Source organism: Rhinoraja longicauda, chromosome 29, assembly GCF_053455715.1.
Source record: "Rhinoraja longicauda isolate Sanriku21f chromosome 29, sRhiLon1.1, whole genome shotgun sequence".
NCBI lineage: Eukaryota > Metazoa > Chordata > Chondrichthyes > Rajiformes > Arhynchobatidae > Rhinoraja > Rhinoraja longicauda.
The window spans coordinates 2671880-2694596 of record NC_135981.1 but is presented as its reverse complement, the minus strand read 5'-3'; the positions used below and the strand labels follow the sequence as shown (position 1 = coordinate 2694596).

At 47.2% G+C, this 22717-nt stretch overlaps 1 protein-coding gene across 1 annotated transcript in view; it reads left to right on the top strand.

The window, feature by feature from the left end:
* The first annotated feature begins 8465 nt into the window (after window positions 1-8465).
* kpnb1 (karyopherin (importin) beta 1) overlaps window positions 8466-22717 on the top strand; it is a 39709-nt gene continuing 25457 nt past the window's right edge. Inside the window, exons 1-3 of the mRNA XM_078424975.1 lie at window positions 8466-8679; window positions 8780-8838; window positions 21046-21228. Of these exons, the coding sequence (XP_078281101.1) occupies window positions 8625-8679; window positions 8780-8838; window positions 21046-21228 (297 nt within the window). The 5' untranslated portion in view covers window positions 8466-8624. The remainder of the gene's footprint in view (window positions 8680-8779; window positions 8839-21045; window positions 21229-22717) is intronic.

Sequence of the window (22717 nt, the reverse complement as noted above, 5' to 3'; positions counted from 1 at the left end):
GGCCTTCTAACTTGCAGTTTCTGCAGACGACTGTCCTGCATTCTGCCGCCACGTGCCCAGGTTTGTTGCATTTCCTGCACACCCTGGGCTGCCCCACGTACGTCATGTAGCCCCGGTTCCCTCCGATAGCAAACACCGAGGGAGGGTGGACAATGAATCCCTTCCCATCCACCCTCAGCTTCACCTTTACCTGCCTCTTGCTCGTCCAGATCCCGAACACGTCCTTTATATCCACGCAGTTCCCGGCCCCTTCGACGTAGCGCGCAAGGAAGGTGAGGACATCCACGACGGGCACATGTGGGTTAAACATGTGCACCGTGATCATCCGTTCCCTCTGGGTGGGGAGGGTGAAGAGCGGCTGCACCTTCAGGAGCGACAGCGGGGCTTCATCTCCCTTCTCCCGGAAGTCCTGCAGCAACTTCTGCCATCCCGCCGGGTTCTGGAAGGTAACGTCGAAGTATCCGTTACCTGGGAAGTCCTGGAGGCAGAAGATGTCCCCGGCCTTGAATCCACAGGCCTCCAGCAGCACCTTCTTGATGAAGAGATCCCTTGAGAGAGGGTTCCCCTCCTTGAGGTCCTTCACCGATACTCGCAGGGTATTCCGGATACCCTGCCCTCCAGCTCCACTTGCTGCTGCCATCCCACCTGGATAAGGGTGTTAGGTTGGTTACCCAACCAGCATGGATCCACCCCTAAACCAGACACGTGCTCCTGACCTCCGCTCCTCGTCGATGATCTAATGCAAATACTGCTCTTATACTTACCCTGTTCTTATAAGAACATTAGATACTACACTTGATCTTAGCCAAAATCAATGTGCAATGTCCCTTCACGAGTATAACAGCCAGTGCAAAAGAGAGAATAGAATGCAAAATATAGTTACAGCTACAGAGAAAGTGCAAGAGGGCCACAACGAGGTACATTAGATCAGAAATATCTTTGAGAGTGAAATTGTTTAATGCAAAAAAATAGTTATTGGATTGCAGAGGAATGTACCACATCGTCAGTGTGTTGTTCAGTCTATGTTCCTCCTTCTCCCTCCAAGCTTTCTCTGCTGGGGTGACCGGGCTTTGAACCTGCAGTCGCTGAGGCGAACCAGTGTGCTGTGCCAGTCTGCAGAATAAATGGTTTGTTTGATATCTGGCTGAAGGGAGAAGCAAAGAAAATCAGCTCTCATTTATAGAATGCTTTTCACATCCTGTCGTTCTCAATGTGCTTTATGGCTCATTGAGTGCTTTTGAAGTGTAATTACTTTGGCCACTGCTTTTCCTATATTGCAATCTGTGCAACACACAATAACTTCAATGGTAATTAAGTTGTTTGAAAAACATTGGCTCACAACAGGGATTGCCCTGGCTATCAAGATGTGTGTCGTTCTCCTCCTTGAATAGATCATTTGACATAGAATGCAAGATGAAACAAGAACTAGGCCACTCAACCCCTCAAGCTTACCCTGCCACTTGATGTAAACATGGCTGATCTGCCCCAGATCTCAATTTCCCAAACATTTCTCTCCCTCTTTAAACGCACTCAATGATCCAACCTCCAGTTGAACAGGTTGAAGAAAGAAGTCAATGTTTGGGAGAACCTTTGGAAAAGGATGTTTGAGTCAAGACTGGAAACTAGGCACACAAGATCCATTAGAAGGATACAAGTCATGAGCGACAGATAAGGTTGAGAAAAGTAACGAAACCAAGAGAGCACATGTTTATTCGGGTGAGTGGGAGTTTTAAAGGAGATCTTACGGTAAGTTTTGTTTATTAAACATCTGTCGCAGTTGATATCTGAAATTGTAGGCCAGAGGAGGTGGTGGACACAGGATAAGGTCTCATAGGATTAGTGTAGATGAATAAAAAGGTTTTAGTTTAGCTTCATTGTCGCGTGTGACAGTGAAAAGCTTTGTTGCATCCTATCCAGTCAGCGGAAAGACTATACATGATCACAATCAAGCCGTCCAGTGTACAGAATAAAATAAATACCGTGTAATGCAAGGTAAAGACTGATTAAGGGATCTCCCATGAGGTAGATGGTAGCTCAGGACCGCTCTCTAGTTGTTGATAGGATGGTTCAGTTGCCTGATCAATAGGTCTGCATGGAAATGGTGGGCTAAAGAGTCTGTTCCTGTCTGAACCACGCTATGTCTCTGAGGGCCTGTAGTCTACTGGGTAGTAGTGCTCTCTATGCTTCTGAACCCTAGACTACTTTTAGAAGGCACCTCAAAGCAATGTAAAGATATCACGAATATGGTCTCTGCAAGGTACAACAGATACATTGAAGTATCAGTAAAGTGTAACTTCCTATTCCAGCCAAGATTGTGGCACCCAGACCCGACTTATTCAGTGATTATCAATGGACAAGCTGTTTTTCCTAGATTCCTGAATAGACACACTATTCCAAGCTCTGTCATTGTGCTGTACAGCATGGAAACAGGACCTTCAGCCCACGTTGTCCACGCAGACCAAGTTGGCGTGATGGACTAGTCAGATTTCTCTGCATTTGGCTCATAGTCCTCTCGATCCTATCCATATCTGTTCAAGTGGCTTCCAAAGACGTACAGGTATGTAGGTTAATTGGCTGGGTAAATGTAAAAATTGTCCCTAGTGGGTGTAGGATAGTGTTAATGCACGGGGATCGCTGGGCGGCACGGACTTGGAGGGCCGAAAAGGCCTGTTTCCGGCTGTATATATATGATATGATATGATATGAAAACCCATAATATCTGCTTCCATAGCCTCTTCTGGCAACTCTTTCCAGCTACAGACAACTCTGAATGGAAAATTTGTACTGAGGCCCTTCTTAATTCTTTTGCCCCTCACCGTAAGCCTATGCTCTAGTTGGAGAATCCTTAACCTTGGGTGAAAAAGACAGCGTTCACTTTATCCATGCCTCTCAAGTACACCTCAATAAGGCCACCCCACAGACTCCTCTGCTGCATACAAGTCCCAGCCTATCCACCCTCCCCTTATACCTCAAGCCTCGGTAACATCTTCTGCACCATTTCATGGCATGGAGTTAGAGAATCATAGTCATATAGCACAGAAACAGGCCTTCGGACCAATCATCCCAGTAGATCATGATGTCCCATCTACCCAAGTTCCATTTGCCCACTAGTCCTCAAGAGATTACCAAGCTGACAAGAGGAAATGATTCAAGGAGGTGGGCAAAGCCTCCGTTAAAAAATAAAATGTCCTCAAGTACGAGAAACATCAGGCCCTTGATGCTCAAAGTGGAGAAACATTTGGTGACATTGAGGCCTTTTCAGTTGTTTATTGCCACATGTACAGAGATACAGCGAATAATTTGTTCTGCATGCTATTCAGTCTAAACATACTATACACAAGTATAATAGATCATCTTCAGGAACAGCACGCAGAGTCACCATTTTGTAACATCCAAGTGTCTGAAACTTGGCCCAAGGAGATGTGCAGTTTCTTTTTTTCTGACTTTTAAGGCCTGGTGTCCTGGATCGATGGTCAGCTCCTTCAGCCCAGCGCGTTGTTGTTGGCTCCTCAGTGGTGGGGGGCACGGATAGTGATCGTGAGGGGAGTTAGTGGGTGGCCAGGGGTGGTGGACAATTTGGGGGGTGGGAATTAGGGTTCAGGGGCTGAGTGTTGGGGGGCAGGGAGAGGCAGTGGCCCTGAGGGGTGGTAGTCAGTGAGGGGAAGAAGTGTGTGAGGGGTTGGTGGAGGTGCAGTGTCAATGAGGGGAGGCAGTGGCAAGAGAGGGGTAGGAGGCAGCAACCTTGATGGGGTGGTGGACATGGGATGGCCTGGGCCAATGGGGGTCGGAAGAGGGGCAACTGGTGAGGGACACGATGTGGAGGGAGAAAGGGAGTGGCAGTTCAGTTCATTGCCACGTGCACCGACGTACAGTGAAAAGCTTTTTTGTTTGATCGCCGTCCAGTCAGCCGAAAGACAATACTGTACATGATTACAATCGGATTAATTTACGGTGTACAGATACGTGAATATGGGAATAACGTTCAGTGCAAGGCGAGTCCGATCAGGGATAGTCCCAGGGTCTCGAAAGTGGGGAGATAGCAGCTCAGCACTGTTCTCTGGTTGTGGGTGAGTCCAGAACAAGGAGCCTCAGTTTAAGAATAAGGGGTAGGCCATTTAGAACTGGACTGCTACCGGTACCTCGTGCTGGTGAGGCCAGGAACAGAGAGATAGAGGGTATGAATTTATGGCTGAGGGGCTGGTGCAGAGAGCAGGGATTTAGATTTCTGGCCCACTGGGATCTCTTCTGGGCTAGGGGTGACTTGTACAAAAGGGACGGGTTACATCTTAACAGCAGGGGGACAAACATTCTGGCAGGCAGGTTTGCTAGTGTGACACCTGTGGCTTTAAACTAAGTAGTGGGGGGGAGGGGTTAACAAATTGTGAATATGAAGATGAGGTAAAAGGGAATACAGGAGATATTGCAAATGACTCTCGGAAGAATGGGAACAGAAGTTCTAGAGGGGAAAAGAAATTAAGGGCAGGGCCAATTGTGACTGATGTGAGAGGGGAGGTAAATACAGAAGTTAAAGTGTTGTACTTAAATGCGCGTAGTATAAAAAATAAAGTGGAGGCTCAGTTAGTCATGGGCAAGTATGTTGTTGTAGGGATCACTGAGACATGGCTACAAGAGGACCAGGGCTGGGAACTGAATATTCAGGGGTACACAACGTATAGAAAAGACAGACAGGTGGGCAGAGGGGGTGGGGTTGCTCTGATGGTAAGGAATGATATACATTCCCTTGCAAGGGGTGACATAGAATCAGGAGATGTTGAATCAGTATGGATAGAAATGAGAAATTGTAAGGGTAAAAAGACCCTAATGGGAGTTATCTATAGGCCCCCAAACAGTAGCCTCGACATAGGGTGCAAGTTGAATCAGGAGATAAAATTGGCGTGTCAAAAATGTAATGCTACGGTGGTTATGGGAGATTTCAACATGCAGGTAGACTGGGAAAATCAGGTTGGAAATGGACCCCAGGAAAGAGAGTTTGTAGAGTGCCTTCGAGATGGATTCTTAGAACAGCTTGTACTGGAGCCTACCAGGGAGAAGGCAATTCTGGATTTAGTGTTGTGTAATGATCCTGATCTGATAAGGGGACTAGAGGTAAAAGAGCCATTAGGAGGCAGTGATCACAACATGATAAGTTTTACTCTGCAAATGGAAAGGCAGAAGGGAAAATCGGAAGTGTCGGTATTACAGTATAGCAAAGGGGATTACAGAGGCATGAGGCAGGAGCTGGCCAAAATTGACTGGAAGGAGGCCCTAGCAGGGAAGACGGTAGAACAGCAATGGCAGGTATTCCTGGGAATAATGCAGAGGTTGCAGGATCAATTTATTCCAAAGAGGTGGAAAGACTCTAAGGGGAGTAAGAGACACCTGTGGCTGACAAGGGAAGTCAGGGACAGCATAAAAATTAAGGAGAGGAAGTATAACATAGCAAAGAAGAGTGGGAAGACAGAGGATTGGGACTCTTTTAAAGAGCAACAAAAGTTAACTAAAAAGGCAATACGGGGAGAAAAGATGAGGTACGAGGGTAAACTAGCCAATAATATAAAGGAGGATAGCAAAAGTTTTTTTAGGTACGTGAAGAGGAAAAAAATAGTCAAGGCAAATGTGGGTCCCTTGAAGACAGAAGCAGGGGAATTTATTATGGGGAACAAAGAAATGGCAGACGAGTTAAACCATTACTTTGGATCTGTCTTCACTGAGGAAGATACACACAATCTCCCAAATGTTCTAGGGGCCAGAGAACCTAGGGTGATGGAGGAACTGAAGGAAATCCACATTAGGCAGGAAATGGTTTTGGGTAGACTGATGGGACTGAAGGCTGATAAATCCCCAGGGCCTGATGGTCTGCATCCCAGGGTACTTAAGGAGGTGGCTCTAGAAATAGTGGAAGCATTGGAGATCATTTTTCAATGTTCTATAGATTCAGGATCAGTTCCTGTGGATTGGAGGATAGCAAATGTTATCCCACTTTTTAAGAAAGGAGGGAGAGAGAAAACGGGTAACTATAGACCAGTTAGTCTGACATCAGTGGTGGGGAAGATGCTGGAGTCAATTATAAAAGACGAAATTGCTGAGCATTTGGATAGCAGTAAAGGGATCATTCCGAGTCAGCATGGATTTACGAAGGGGAAATGATGCTTGACAAATCTACTGGAATTTTTTGAGGATGTAACTAGGAAAATTGACAGGGGAGAGTCAATGGATGTGGTGTACCTCGACTTTCAGAAAGCCTTCGACAAGGTCCCACATAGGAGATTAGTGGGCAAAATTAGGGCACATGGTATTGGGGGTAGGGTACTGACATGGATAGAAAATTGGTTGACAGACAGAAAGCAAAGAGTGGGGATAAATGGGTCCCTTTCGGAATGGCAGTGGGGTACCGCAAGGTTCGGTGCTGGGACCCCAGCTATTTACGATATACATTAATGACTTAGACGAAGGGATTAAAAGTACCATTAGCAAATTTGCAGATGATACTAAGCTGGGGGGTAGTGTGAATTGTGAGGAAGATGCAATAAGGCTGCAGGGTGACTTGGACAGGTTGTGTGAGTGGGCGGATACATGGCAGATGCAGTTTAATGTAGATAAGTGTGAGGTTATTCACTTTGGAAGTAAGAATAGAAAGGCAGATTATTATCTGAATGGTGTCAAGTTAGGAGGAGGGGGAGTTCAACGAGATCTGTGTGTCCTAGTGCATCAGTCACTGAAAGGAAGCATGCAGGTACAGCAGGCAGTGAAGAAAGCCAATGGAATGTTGGCCTTCGTAACAAGAGGAGTTGAGTATAGGAGCAAAGAGGTCCTTCTACAGTTGTACCGGGCCCTGGTGAGACCGCACCTGGAGTACTGTGTGCAGTTTTGGTCTCCAAATTTGAGGAAGGATATTCTTGCTATGGAGGGCGTGCAGCATAGGTTCACTAGGTTAATTCCCGGAATGGCGGGACTGTCGTATGTTGAAAGGCTGGAGCGATTGGGCTTGTATACACTGGAATTTAGAAGGATGAGGGGGGATCTTATTGAAACATATAAGATAATTAGGGGATTGGACACATTAGAGGCAGGAAACATGTTCCCAATGTTGGGGGAGTCCAGAACAAGGGGCCACAGTTTAAGAATAAGGGGTAGGCCATTTAGAACGGAGATGAGGAAGAACTTTTTCAGTCAGAGAGTGGTGAAGGTGTGGAATTCTCTGCCTCAGAAGGCAGTGGAGGCCAGTTCGTTGGATGCTTTCAAGAGAGAGCTGGATAGAGCTCTTAAGGATAGCGGAGTGAGGGGGTATGGGGAGAAGGCAGGAACGGGGTACTGATTGAGAGTGATCAGCCATGATCGCATTGAATGGTGGTGCTGGCTCGAAGGGCTGAATGGCCTACTCCTGCACCTATTGTCTATTGAGATGAGGAAAAACTTTTTCAGTCAGAGTTGTGAATCTGTGGAATTCTCTGCCTCAGAAGGCAGTGGTCAATTCTCTGAATGCATTCAAGAGAGAGTTAGATAGAGTTAGAATGATCAGCCATGATCACATTGAATGGCGGTGCTGGCTCGAAGGGCCGAATGGCCTCCTCCTGCACCTATTGTCTATTGGTGAGAGGATGGTTCAGCTGGGAAGGAAGGGTCCCTGAACCTGGTGGACGTGAGGTGGTGGTGATGGCGGCGGCCCCGAGGGGCGGTGATGGGGGTGGACGCTGGGGAGGGTGTAAGAGGCGGTGATGGTAATGATGGGAGGAGGGGAGGGGAGGGGGGGGTTAGGAGGCGCCATCTTCCCGCCGCCCCGCCCCGCCATCTCCCTGGAAACGGGCGGGAAGTACAAACGAAAGCCACCTTCACCCGCGCCCCGGCCGGGGTCTACATCCGCCACCGGGAACATCGTTCCCCTCCCTCCCTCCCCTTGGCTTTAAACCCCGCGCCGCCATCTCACCGGCCGCCGGCCTGCTGTCCTCCACCGACCGGTGGGGCAACGAGGATCACCGGGCCTCAGGCACCACTGAGTGCGGGGCCGCGACCTGACGCCCGGGCGGCGGTGGGGGGGAGGGGAATCTCCCGCCTTTCACATTTAGGCGCCAGAGGGACAGTGTGGGGGGCGCTCGGCCAATCAGACCGGTCGTTACATCGCCGCGCCGATTCAGGTTGAGCCGCCATGGTTCATAGGTCACATTGAGGCCAATGGGAGGCCGCGTTACATCGCGCCGGGCGGGAACGCAGTCCCTCGACCAATCGCACGACGCGTTGCGTGGCGGAGGCGGGGCGCGGCGGCTCTCGGCCAATCGTACGACGCGGCGGCTAACAGGCGTGCGGTCCGACCAATCGGCGTCGGGAAGGGGGGGATAAGATGGCCGTCCTTCCAATGGCGGCCGCCGGGCAGGCCGAGCACGTGACGCGCGGGGGCGGTGCAGCCAATGGGAGGCGGCGTTACATGGCGGGTGGATGGGCGGGCCGCCGGCGGGAGGAGGGCGTGTGCGCAGGCGCGGGGCCGGGTGGCGGCGGGGCCGGGAGCGGACAATCTCCTCACAACCACCCGCTCCTCCTTCCATCAGAGCCCGCGGGGGCGAGCGCGCGTCGCACCCACCCATTTATGGCCCTTTCTGCCTGAGCTGAGCGAATCCTCCACCTTTTCACACATGAGATTCGTCAACATGGAGCTGATTACCATCCTCGAGAAAACGGTCTCTCCAGGTGAGCGCCCGCCCGCCCGCCCGCCGGCGCCTCGGCCTCGGCCCTGCTCGAACGAAGCCCTCGCCGCACTAACCCCGTCTCTCTTATTCTCCATCCCCAGACCGTAACGAGCTGGAGGCGGCGCAGAAGTTTCTGGAACAGGCGGCTGTTGAGAATCTGGTCGGTATCGCATTCTTTTGAATTGGGTGGGAGGGAGTGGCCGTTTTATTTGCTGTAATTTAAGGTCCGTTGCGATTAGACCGCGAGGCCGGGGCCTCCGCACACACAAGAAGGCCATCCTTCCCCCATCCCTCCCTCCTTTCCCCCCCATCTCTTCCTCCTTTCCCCCATCTCTTCCTCCTTTCCCCCATCTCTCTCCATTCCCCCCCCCCCCCACTCTTCCTCCTTTCCCCCCCACTCTTCCTCCTTTCCCCCCCCATCTCTTCCTCCTTTCCCCATCTCTTCCTCCTTTCCCCCATCTCTTCCTCCCCACCACCTCCATTCATCTCCCCCCCTCCTTCCTCTCCCCCCCCCTCACTTCCCTTCCCCATCCCTTCTCCCCTTCCCCATCCCTTCTCCTCCCATCCCTTCTCCCCCTCAACCCTTCTCTCCTCCCCATCCCTTCTCCCCTCCCCATCCCTTCTCCCCCCATCCCTTCTCCCCCATCCCTTCTCTCCCCATCCCTTCTCCCCCATCCCTTCCCTCATCCCTTCTTCCCTCCCCCCAATCCCTTCTCCCCTCCCCCCCAATCCCTTCTCCCCTCCCCCCCATCCCTTCTCCCCCCCCCAATCCCTTCTCCCCTCCCCCCCCCAATCCCTTCTCCCCTCCCCCCCCAATCCCTTCTCCCCTCCCCCCCCAATCCCTTCTCCCCTCCCCCCCCCCAATCCCTTCTCCCCTCCCCCCCAATCCCTTCTCCCCTCCCCCCCATCCCTTCTCCCCTCCCCCCATCCCTTCTCCCCTCCCCCCCATCCCTTCTCCCCTCCCCCCCATCCCTTCTCCCCTCCCCCCCATCCCTTCTCCCCTTCCCCCCATCCCTTCCCCCCCCATCCCTTCCCCCCCCATCCCTTCTCCCCTCCCCCATCCCTTCTCCCCTTCTCCCCTTCCCCCCCCCCCATCCCTTCCCCCCTCCCCCCATCCCTTCCCCCATCCCTTCCCCCCTCCCCCCATCCCTTCTCCCCTTCCCCCCATCCCTTCCCCCCTCCCTCCCATCCCTTCCCCCCTCCCCCCCATCCCTTCCCCCCTCCCCCCCATCCCTTCCCCCCTCCCCCCCATCCCTTCCCCCCTCCCATCCCTTCCCCCCTCCCCCCCATCCCTTCCCCCCTCCCCCCATCCCTTCCCCCCTCCCCCCCATCCCTTCCCCCCTCCCCCCCCATCCCTTCCCCCCTCCCCCCCATCCCTTCCCCCCTCCCCCCCATCCCTTCCCCCCTCCCCCCCATCCCTTCCCCCCATCCCTTCCCCCCTCCCCCCCATCCCTTCCCCCCTCCCCCCCATCCCCTCCCCCCCATCCCTTCCCCCCTCCCCCCCATCCCTTCCCCCTCCCCCCCATCCCTTCCCCCCCTCCCCCCATCCCTTCCCCCCTCCCCCCATCCCTTCCCCCCTCCCCCCCATCCCTTCCCCCCTCCCCCCCATCCCTTCTCCCCTCCCCCCCATCCCTTCTCCCCTCCCCCCCATCCCTTCTCCCCTCCCCCCCATCCCTTCTCCCCTCCCCCCCATCCCTTCTCCCCTCCCTCATATGATTATTAAGGGGTTGGACATGTTAGAGGCAGGAAACATGTTCCCAATGTTGGGGGAGTCCAAAACCAGGGGCCACAGTTTAAGAATAAGGGGTAGGCCATTTAGAACGGAGATGAGGAAAAACTTTTTCAGTCATAGAATTGTAAATCTGTGGAATTCTCTGCCTCAGAAGGCAGCGGAGGCCAATTCTCTCGATGCATTCCAGAGAGAGCTAGATAGAGCTCTTAAGTACAGCGGAGTCAGGGGGTATGGGACAAAGACAGGAATGGGGTACTGATTGAGAATGATCACATTGAATGGTGGTACTGGCTTGAAGGGCAGAATGGCCTACTCCTGCACCTATTGTCTTGTTTCACCCCGTCCCTTCTCCCCTTCCCCCGAATGCCTTCTCCCCTTCCCCCGAATGCCTTCTCCCCCTCCCCCGAATGCCTTCTCCCCCTCCCCCCATCCCTTCTCCCCTCCCCATCCCTTCTCCCCTCCCCCATCCCTTCTCCCCTCCCCCATCCCTTCCCCCCTCCCCTTCTCCCCCCGTCCCTTTTCCCCCTCCCCGTCCCTCCCTTCTCCCCGTCCCTCCCTTCTCCCCCTCCCCTCCGTCCCTTCTCCCCCTCCCCTCCGTCCCTTCTCCCCCTCCCCTCCGTCCCTTCTCCCCCTCCCCTCCGTCCCTTCTCCCCCTCCCCTCCGTCCCTTCTCCCCCTCCCCTCCGTCCCTTCTCTCACCCCCCCTCCGTCCCTTCTCTCAACCCCCATCCCTTCTCTCAACCCCCCATCCCGTCTCTCATCCCCCCATCCTGTCTCTCATCCCCCATCCCTTCTCTCACCCCCCCATCCCTTCTCTCACCCCCCCCATCCCTTCTCTCACCCCCCCCCCACATCCCTTCTCTCACCCCCCCCCCACATCCCTTCTCTCATCCCCCCCACATCCCTTCTCTCATCCCCCCCCCACATCCCTTCTCTCATCCCCCCCACATCCCTTCTCTCATCCCCATCCCTTCTCTCATCCCCCCCATCCCTTCTCTCATCCCCCCCCCCCACATCCCTTCTCTCATCCCCCCACATCCCTTCTCTCATCCCCCCATCCCCTCTCTCATTTCCCCCATCCCATCTCTCATGCCCCCCTTCTCTCATGCCCCCCTTCTCTCATCTCCCCCCCTTCTCTCATCTCCCCCCATCCCTTCTCTCATTCCCGTTATCCCTTCACTCCCTTTCCCCACATCTCTTCTCCCCCCCCCACCTCTATCCCTTTTCTCCTTCCTCCATCCCTGAAGGGGGGGAGGGTGCAACCAACCGTGCTGGCCGGATCTCGGCCGCTCTGATTGACGGTCGGTGCAGCCAACGGGAGCGCAGGCCGGGCAGGCCGCGGCCAATAGGAGCACGCCGAAGGGGTTGGTTTCCGCTTCCAGTCAAGTTCGGTTGACGGGAAGGGAAGCTGCGAGGCGAGGCCCGAGCGCACGTTGCCGGCCCGGCCTGGTCTCTCTCCCCGCTCCACCTGGCATGGCCTACTCTCCCTCGGCCTACTCTCCCTCGGCCTGGTCTGCTCTCCTTCAGCCCCGCCGGCTCTTTCCCTTTTCTCCCGCCGCCCCCAATGTTAGGCACGATGCACGGAGATCAACTAAAGACACGCATTAAATATGAACAGACCATCACCGCCCTTCCCCTCCATCCTCCCAGTTTCACCATCAGCGATTTAGGGGGCGCTTTCCGAGATAAGAATCATTTCTGCTTATGTCAGATTTTAGTTAGGATCTACTGAAATTCAATCATATATACAACCGCATTGAATTTCCTGGTGAATTAAACTGACATTTCATAACACGTATGCTCATTCAAACCTTGAAAAATAAATTGCAACGGATCTGCTACAATGCACTGCTGGTATTTTCTTGACTGGAAATATTTGGGAGGGATAGGGATTTGCACAAGCATTTCTGCCATTTTATGCATTATGGTTGATATGAAATTCATTTTTTGGTGGAGTAGTTAATTTGAAATTAATTTGCTTAAAATTCCTTCCAGATTATGCAATGATTTGGATATTTTGAAAGTGATTGTGGGGGCTCTTCTCCACTTTGACACTTAAGAACAATTTGTTTTATTTCTGAGGATAATGGGATGTCAGTGAATTATGTTGAAGGCTTTGTTCATTTTTGTACCAGAAATCCAACATATAAAGCAAAATGCTTGGACCAGGCTGATTATTTCCAACATTCCTTGTGATTTTGGGTTACAAATGTTTAAGGACATCTATGGACAGGTTATCTTAGTTGTCCTCTATCACCCAAGTCTTAAAATTGTTCTTATTCTAAAAGTCCCTGTTCAGTTTTAGTTTCAGTTCTATCACTGACTAGTTTCTGCAGTTCTTCAATTCTAACCTGAGCATACCCCAAGTTTATTCCTTTGTTCCTTTCAGTCACCTGACCCTAAAGTAGTGAGGATTTTTCATGGAATCTTACTTTCAAACCAAGCTTTAGATGATCTGTGTCAGTATTTCCTTATCATGGATTACTGGTACATTTTATTAACTTTCTTGTGAAACACTGAAGGCATTTCACTGCATTGGAATTGCTAATTAATAGTTCATTTTTCTGAGGGAAGAAGTTGTTTTGGAAACCCGCCCACCAGACACTATTTGACAGAGAACTAGAAGCCATGGAAGTTAATCCATGGGTTGTTGCCTTGATGAAAGTGTAAATGGGTGTAGATATTGACTTTGGCAGTGATAACTGTAGGCACATAACTTGTTTGGAATGACAGTTTGGAAAAGGGTGAAGCACCAACATAGCTGGCCTATAGAATCAAGCCTCAATTATGTGGTGTAAATTTGTCACCATTTTTGTTCAGTCACAATGCGACCAGTGTGGTTCGCCTGTTGACTTTTCAATAGTTCACTCGTCTTTTTTAATTTTGTGCATTTGTGCAAGTTTTCTTTGGATTGCTGGCTGCAGGGGGTCACTGGATTCCTTCCTGGTTCTATATTGAGCCTGTGTTTTAAACTGAATATCCCTAAGTTTGTCAGGTAACACAGTGCCACAGTTGGTGGGACTGCTACCGTGACAGCTTAGCTGCTGCTGTCCATGTTCATTTGGGAACTATGTGCTGGTTTCCTCCTATAATCCCAAAGACGTATGGGTTTGTAGGAAAATTGTTCCTAGTGTGCAGGGAATGAATGAGAAAATGGGATAACAAAACTAGTGTGAACGGGCGATCGATGGCCAGAGTGGACTCTGGGCCGAAGGACTTGTATCTATGCTGTATCTCTTTAAAAAAAAATACAGTGAATAACTATTTCCCGCTTCAGTTTTCTGACTAAATGCAGTCTTGATTTAAGTGACAGCATTCTCCATTGGTGCTATCCCCACCATCTCCATTAAGCTGTAGGAAAAGTGTGCCTGACACGCTGACGTGAGAATGCTTCTAAAGCTATGAACTGTACCTTCTGAGGAAATCTGATCGATTAACTGACGATCTATCCTTCCCTTTTGATAGTATATTTGTATGTCCCAATTATGCTGCAAGGACGTGGGTCTTGTGTTTTCACTGGTTTGAAATGGATACCTCAAGCAGTTAAGAAACTAGCTTACTACATTGGAATTTTGATTCCAAGTTCAGGCACTTGGGTGTGCACAACCTGTTACCTGGTTATAGATTTTTTTAAAGAAAAAGGGTGTCATAAAGTAAAATGCTTTATTGTTATGGAAATAGATTAAATTGGGAGTAAAGACAAGATTCCAACTGGTAGTGTAGACGACATAAAATTTGCCCCATATCCCTTGAAGTTCCATGGGTTTTTGTCACTCTTAAATTCTTTATTTGGATACTCAGTAATTCAACCACATTTTCTCTGCATTTGGTTGGTCGTGCTCTAAGAATTCTAGCATTTCAATGACATCTCGCATCCTTTAGAACTGTACAACGCAAGGACAGTCCCTTTGGCCTACAATGGGCCGAACATGATGCTAAGACCAACTCTTATCTGCCACACATAATCCATATGCCTCCATTCCCTGCATATCTATATACTTATTAAAGAGCGTCCGAAATGCATGGTCATGTTTGCCTCAAACCCCAAGCCCCCGAGCACATTCCAGGCACACGCCAATATGTGTGTTTAAAATGAAACTTGCCCCCTCATACTTTGCCCCTGTCACTCTAAAGTTAAGCCCTTTAGTTTTTTGGTTTTTTTTCCCTCCTAGGAAAAAGATTCCAACTGTCCTATCCATGTCTCTTATTTCATAAACCACCAGGTCTCCCTGCAACCTCTGGTGTTCCAGAGAAAGCAATCCAAGTCTTTCCAACCATCCCTAGTAGCTTATGCCCCATTATCTAATTAAGGCATCTTTCTGGTAAACCTCCTCTGTACTCTTTCTAAACCCTCCATATCCTTCCTGTAGTGGGACGACCAGAACTGCACTTGATACTGAAAATGCGGCCTAACCAAAGTCTTATAAAGCTGCATCATGACTTCCTGGCCAATTTGCGTCTCAAGTAATTTGTATATATCACAAGGAGCAGTGGTCCCATCACTGAATATTGTCCTTCCACCACAACCCTGTCTTCTATTTGTAAGCCAGTTCTGAATAGCTTGAGAGAAAACACAAGCCTAGTCCAAAGTTTTGTGCCTCAAACCTGTCATCTCCTGTGAAATCTCTCCTCACTTTTAAACAGTAAATTATTTTTTGTTAAAAGGGAAATCTCCATTTTGGTCTTGCTAAAGTCCAATATTGTGGTACAGCATCTTTATTTCTGTACCCAAATCTTCTAATGGCCAATCTGCCTACTGAACCTGCATGCTTTTTGGTCACTTTCATACAAGGACATCTAGATTCTATTGGACATCAATACTACCTAGCCTCTGCGCATTTAAACAAAAACCTGCTTTGTTAGCATAATGGATTATTTAAAATGTCTGTTATATTGCTTTTATTCAGCTTGAACTGTTGAATTCATGATTAAGCTTCCATTCAGCTTGAACTGTTATTGCATCCTTTGTTATAAATTCTGACATTTGCTTGAATGTATAGGTATTTCCATTTTCTCTTGTCTCCTATCTTAGATCATGGGACCCTGTTTGCTACCATCCATTCCACAGGAACAATTCCAGAATGTTTTACTTTTGGAGATCAATGGAAGGGTTCTTGCTGTAGTCACTTCTTTCAAAACCGGGATATAGATCATTGTCCTTGGGATTTATCAGTATTTAGTGTCAACAACTGTTCTGGTACAGGTCTTCCCCACCTTTATAAATGTCCAATTTGTGTAAGGCCCAAACATATAAATGAACATTTGTGAGACTGATGGGGTAGATTTGCGAAGTAATCAGGTTACAGACTAGCTCTCAGGAACGGAACCCTGTTGTAGGGGGCAACCCATATTTTACATCAATAGAAATCTGATAATCTGGCATCTTTGGGATTTTGGCACCAGACTGCCAGATATTCTGGACTATTGGATATTACTCATTACTACCCCATACTTGTTACTAAAGCAGTGTAATTGGTTGAAAGTACTTGTCTGCTATATCTCAGGTTTTTTTGTATTGGGCTGTTTTGGAAGCTAGTTCCTCAATTCCATCTTAATTTCTCAAATGCTCATCCTTCGTATTTGTTTAATGTGCATTTGCTGCACACTTCTAATTCAGTATTTATCATGGAATTGTCATGATGCAACGCAAATCATATACAATACAATATATCTTTATTGTCATTGTACAGGGGTACAAGGAGATTGGGAATGCGCCTCCCGTACGATGCAGTAAATTAATTAGCTAGTCAGTATTAATTTAAACGACCCAATGAAACAAATTAGAACAGTTTTAAAACAGAATAAAGTGCAAATAGATCTGTGCCGGTTCACTGTGCGATGTGACCATCCGGCTCAGCAGGACCGGTTCATAGCAGCTATGGCCCTGGGGATGACGCTGTTCCTGAGTCTGGAGGTGCGGGCGTAGAAGCTCGATGGTAGAAGTTCGAACAGACTGTTGCAGGGGTGTGAAGAGTCTTTGTGGATGCTGGTGGCTTTTCTGAGGCATTGTGTGTTGTAGATGCCCTCCAAGGCTTGTAGCTATGTTCCGATAGTCCTCTGAGCTCTATGGACTACCCGCTGAAGAGCTTTCCTCTCTGCCTCAGTGCAGCTGAGATACCACACAGGGATGCCATGTGTTAGGATGCTCTCTATGGTGCAGCGGTAGAAGGTCGTCAGCAGCTGTTGGGGTAGACCAGACTTTTTCAGTGTTCTTAGGTAGAACAGTCGTTGCTGTGCCTTCTTGACCAGCGCAGCAGTGTTAGTGGACCATGTTAGGTCCTCCGAAATGTGAGTGCCCAGAAACTTGATGCTGGACACTCTCTCCATACTGTCCCCGTTGATAAAGATCGGGGCGTATTCCCGTTGTGTGACCTACGGAAGTTGATGATCAGCTCCTTGGTCTTGGTGGTATTTAGGGGCAGGTTGTTATCAGAGCACCAGTCCGCCAGGTTCTGCACCTCCGCTCTGTAGTTTGTTTCATCACCGTTGGTGATCAGTGTCGTCTGCAAACTTGACAATGGTGTTGGTGTCGAATGCAGGAACACAGTCGTGTGTGATTAGGGAGTAGAGCATGGGGCTCAAAACACATAAGCAGGCTACACATTTTGTCTCTAGCTAAATTTCAGCCTTGCTTTCAAGTTCCATGCAACTTTCTTTACAATTGTTAGCATATTCAATATTTACTCCTGTCCAATATTCAACTTGTTTTTGTTGCCATTTTGTTGTAAGCATTTCATTAAGTTGTACTTTGTCTTCAGCTTTAAAGTATGGACAGAGCATTCAATCGGCCATGATAGAATTTATTTATATTGTGCAACTCAACTCTAAGTATAATCTCTTAATCCAATCAACAGACTGATTCATTAGTAGTTTTACTGACGTTTATACTTATGAATTTAGATTGCTTGATGTATTAGCGTACCTGATTTGTTATTAAGAGCAATTTTAGACAAGTCAAGTTTATTTGTCACGTACACATACACAAAAAGGTTAATTTGATTGGTTGACAGAACTCCATAATACCAAGCAGCAAGGAAAAAAAGAGGCGATGACACGTGGCGGTGGGCCGGATCTCCACAACGATAAGAAGGCAACCCTACCAGTTGCTGGGGTGGTATGGGTCCCTCATAATCTTGCTTGCTCTTGATCTGCACCACCTGATGTATAGGTCCTGCAGTGAAATGAAAGTGGCAATGCCTGCGGATTGTGCAAAAAAAAAAGTTACAATTACCAGCATATAAATTAAAATTAATACAGAAAAGAAAATTTAGTCCCTAGAGTTATAATAGTTAACAGTCCTGATGGCCTGTGGGAAGAAACTCCGTCTCATCCTCTCCGTTTTCACAGCATGACAGCGGAGGCGTTTGCCGGACCGTAGCAGCTGGAACAGTCCGTTGCTGGGGTGGTAGGGGTCCCTCATAATCTTGCTTGCTCTTGATCTGTACCACCTGAAGTATAGGTCCTGCAGGGGGGCGAGTGTAGTTCTAATGGTGCGTTCTGCCGAACGCTCTACTATTTGCAGGGCCTTCCTGTCCTGGGCAGAGCTGTTCCCAAACCAGATTGAGATGTTGCCGGACAGGATGCTCTCTACAGCCCCAGAGTAGAAGCATTGAAGGATCCTCAAAGACACTATGAATTTCCTCAGCTGTCTAAGGTGGTAAAGGCGCTGCTTTGCCTTAACCACCAGTGCGGCAATGTGCGTTGTCCATGTCAGATCCTCTTTGATATGGACTCCCAGGTATTTAAAGCTGCTCACCCTATCCACAGTAGACCCATTTATTTCCAGTGGTATGTACGTCCTTGGATGTTGAGCCCTTCTAAAATCCACGATCAGCTCCTTAGTTTTTTTTTACATTCAATAGGAGGTTATTGTCCCGCCACCAGAGTGCCAGATCTGCCACCTCCTCCCGGTAGGCCTTCTCACCGTTGTGGAGATCCGGCCCACCGCCACGTGTCATCGCCTCTTTTTTTTTGTTTTTGTTTGCTGCTTGGTATTATGGAGTTCTGTCAACCAATCAAATTAACCTTTTTGTCATCACTAAAGGTCCATTGTTTGCTTCTATCCAGTTTGGTCAGCTTACTGAGATCTAAATTGTAGGAAATTGGATGTGGTTTGGTTGCAGTCACATTCAGCAATCCAAGGTTTTCATTTAACTGGGGGCAATGTAGAATGGTCACCGTTAATTAGCATGAATTGCCTTTCGTGATGTAGATAAAATGTGATTTCAGTTGGTATCTCTGATTCAATGGAGCAAATTTGAAGGTAGCTATGTTGTCCCTTCTAATTCAACAATTGCCTATGGATCGCTTGAAGCAGTTTAGGAATGTCTTTCAAAAGTCCTAACTAATGTGAGTTATCGTATTATATTAAACTCACTGTTAATGTGTTTGAGTTGATTTTTGTTAAGAGCTATAATGATATTGTGCAAAAATACTATGATTTGAAATATGCTAGGGGTTTAAATAATTAGATAACTAGATTAACCACACAGTTCTGCAGACTATGCTTGCTTTATTTGTGCAGTAAAACGAGGCTGTGAATATGTTGATACTTTATAATAACCATGAAATCACTATAACCTTTGGACCTCAAATGCCAGTTGTAGCTCCAGGTATGTTATTTTTTTTAATGGTATAGATTGCACTGTCTCCAGATAATTGACCACATCAGAATCAAATTTATTTTGACCATTGTACTGGCTGCAGTCAATTAACTACACTTCTCAATTTTATTTTTATTCAAGTGTTTATCTAACTCCCCATTAATTGTTACAACTGAATCTGATTAAGCATCCAAAAAAGTATGGGATTCAGAATTGAATTTATTCCGAACTGAGGCAAAATCAGTGTTTATAAAATTCAGATTTATTTGCCTTTGTACAGTTTTCATCTATGAATATAGACAAGAATTCTTGCTTTGTCTGGTTTTGTATCCTTTGGGAACTTGAAACTAGAAGAGTGCAGAAAAGATTTGCAGGGATGTTGGTACTGCAGGGCTTGAGTTTTGAAAATGTGTAGTCTGTGGCTGTGTATGAAGGAACTGCAGTTGCTGGTTTAAATCGAAGATGGACACAAAATACTGGGGCTGTTTTCCCTGGAATAAAGGAGCTTGAGGCGTGACAAATCGGATTATAGAATTGTGTATGCATAAGATTGATGGTCAATCTTTTTCCTGGGGTTGCGTAGTGTAAAGCTAAAGGGCATAGGTTCAAGGTGAAATGAGAAAAGCTTAAAGGGGACCTGAGGGGGCAGTTTGTCCAGAGGGTACTGGGAACTGGTAATTTCTGGCATCAAGAACCAGAGGACATGGCTTTAAGGTGAGGGGATCTAAGGGAAGCATTATCACAAAACCCTTTAAAAAAAAATTGGTGAGGTACATGTATAGGATAGGTTTAGAGGGCTATGTACCAAACACAGGCAAGTGGGACTGAATTTTTGAAGGAATGTGGGCTCAGCTTGGGTTGCCACCTTGGTCATTATAAATGAATTGGGTTGAGGGCCTGTTTTTGTCCAAGATGACTACAGTGTATTTGTATCCTCGGTGTCTTCCTTCATTTCCTTAAAGTTGATAACATATGGTACTTTTGATGCACAATATCTTGCTCGTTTAGTTTTCCAACTATTATTTTTACCTGCCTGAAGTGCAAATTACCCGATTAGTAGGCCTTGTACTGCACTTCAATGTTACAGTATAATAACCAGAGTTACCAAATCCCTTTTGAGCTGTGTGCAATTAGGCCTACATTTTTATCCACCAAAAGTATTGAAGTCCAATAATCTGCCGAGAATGCATATAATGCACACTCTATTAACCTGCATTATATGCTTTGATTTAGTATCTCACCGAATTGTATTTTGCTTGTGAGCCTGGTCATCTGGTCTGGTCTTCTCTCTGCAGAATAGGTTAAATTATCTTTGTATCTGTGCATTGATGCCAGGACATAATATTGTAATGAAATAGAATAATGTTGCTGTGATAGTTTGTTTTAACTCTAGTGTGTAAGATTTCTATGAACAATGCTGGGAAGTGATGAACTGTGAAAGTCAGGTTTGGAAATTTGAGTTATGATGGCTGAATCCAGTGGATCAATGTCCTATTTATCCTTGCAGGATGGTAACCACTAGATGGTGGTCGTTGCTTTAATATTCACTTGTCTCCTGTCAGATTCGAATTTGCGATGCACTATAGATTATTTAACCTTTTAAATTGGACTAATTCTGGTAGCATTGGGGATATCTTAGTGGCCTGTGAGTTTCTTAAACTAAAGCATCGAGCTTTTATTGGACTTTGGCAGCTGAAATATCATTGCTCAATCAATCATCCATTATTTTATACTCTATCTCTATCAATGAGCCACTTGCTATGCAGGAGTGATTAAAGAGAACCAAGAAAAGTTATTACTATCTGTACATATCTTGTTCTAATTAATAACTTTAGATTTAACCTGTTTCTGTGTCTGACACAAAACCTGTGTGCCTGTCATTGTCACCTGATTATCCTAAGCCTCTGTTTACTGTATATCTTGTATCAGTCCATTGTACATAATATCTTCAAGGCAAAATAGCTCTTAATGAGAAATGCTGCTGGAAACAATGGAAGCCATGGCCACTGATATGTTTCTTAATCTCGTTGCAGCCTACATTTTTGGTGGAACTCTCAAAGGTTCTAGCAAATCCAGGAAACAGTCAAGTTGCTCGAATTGCAGCTGGTCTACAGATCAAGAATTCATTAACGTCCAAGGACCTTGATGTCAAGACACAGTATCAGCAAAGGTGGCTGGCAATCGATAGCAATGCTCGTCGAGAAATCAAAACCTTCGTAAGTTATGATGACTTCTATAAATTCTTTTGTGCATAATTTCCTTCGAGGAGTGGAGTGCAGATGCTACTCCAGACATTTAAGTAAAAGCATAACGGGCAATCGGAAAGTTTTCACGGCCTTCGGCATTCCAGACCTTTAGTAGTAAAGTGAGATAAAAATTATTCTCGTTGCTGTTTTTCATTGCATTGGAATTTGCTTAACCTGCCTGTGCCCAGCTGGACAGGAAGTTTTACATGTATATGACTAGTTGTTCGCATGCTGTTTACAAATTAATGGATACCCTTGTGCATAAGAAAGTGTTTTCCATCTTGCAGTTAATACTAATGTCATGAAATTCGTCAATCTATGCCGAGTGAAAGTTTCTGGATGGTTGCACATTATTTAAAAAAATTTGCGTAGATTAATATTTATGAAGGTTGTGGTGCTTATCGGAATTTTAATGGAGCACAATTTTTTAAAATAAATTTTACATGCAAGTTGAGGTCCTCAAATAGTTCACCTTTTTTTTTAACTGTAAAGGACATGAAGACCAGGGAGCTCAAGTAAGTTAGTGGGGATGTCTTGGTCATAGTCCACGTTACAGTAAAGAAAATTCTGAAGGTCTTGCAACATAAGGTAGATGAATCTCTAAGGCCTAATCAATACAATATCTTTTATTGTCATTGTACAAGTACAACGAGATTTTGATTGTCGCTTCCATATCGATGCTATCAAGTCAAATATTAAATAAATCACGGCGAACATGTAAACAACAAGAAGGGGGGGAAGGAAAAAGAAAAGGGGGAACAAGGTAAAGTGCAAAAAAAAGGTTCATGCAGGGGTCAGTTGTGCCAGATGACCCTGGGGGCAGAGACAGATCGTGGCGGGTCATGATCAAGGTATATCTAAGGACACAGGCAAGCTAGGAAACAAATTGCAGGAGCTGTTGCTGAGAGAGATGCATCATCATTGTCCATGGGTGAGGTTCTAGAGGGTGGCTAATGTTATGCCTATATATATATATATATACATATACGGCAAAGAAAACGTGAGAACCATAGACCAGTAAGCCTAACCTCTGGTAGGTAAGTTACTGGAAGAAATTTTGAGAGGTGAGGTGGACGTGCACTTTAAAAGTTGGGGTCTGGTTAGGGATAGTCAGCACAACTTTTTGAGTGGGTGGTCATATCTCAAATTTGATTTGAGTTTATTTTTGAAGTGGCCAAGAAGGTCAATGAGGACATGGCAGTAGACATAGTCTGTGTGGGCTTCAAAGCACATTAAAGTCTGAATAATTGGTTTTGAAGGTTAGATTACACAAAATCCAGAGAGAGCTAACTAACTGGATATATGATTGGCTTGATGGTAGGAAGCAGATGGTGATTTTGTAAGATTGTTTTTGGATTGGAGCACTGTAAGTAGTGGTGTGCCTTGGGTCAATGCTGGGCACATTGTTTATCATCTATATCAAAGATTTGGATGAGAATGTTCCAGATGTGGTTAGTAA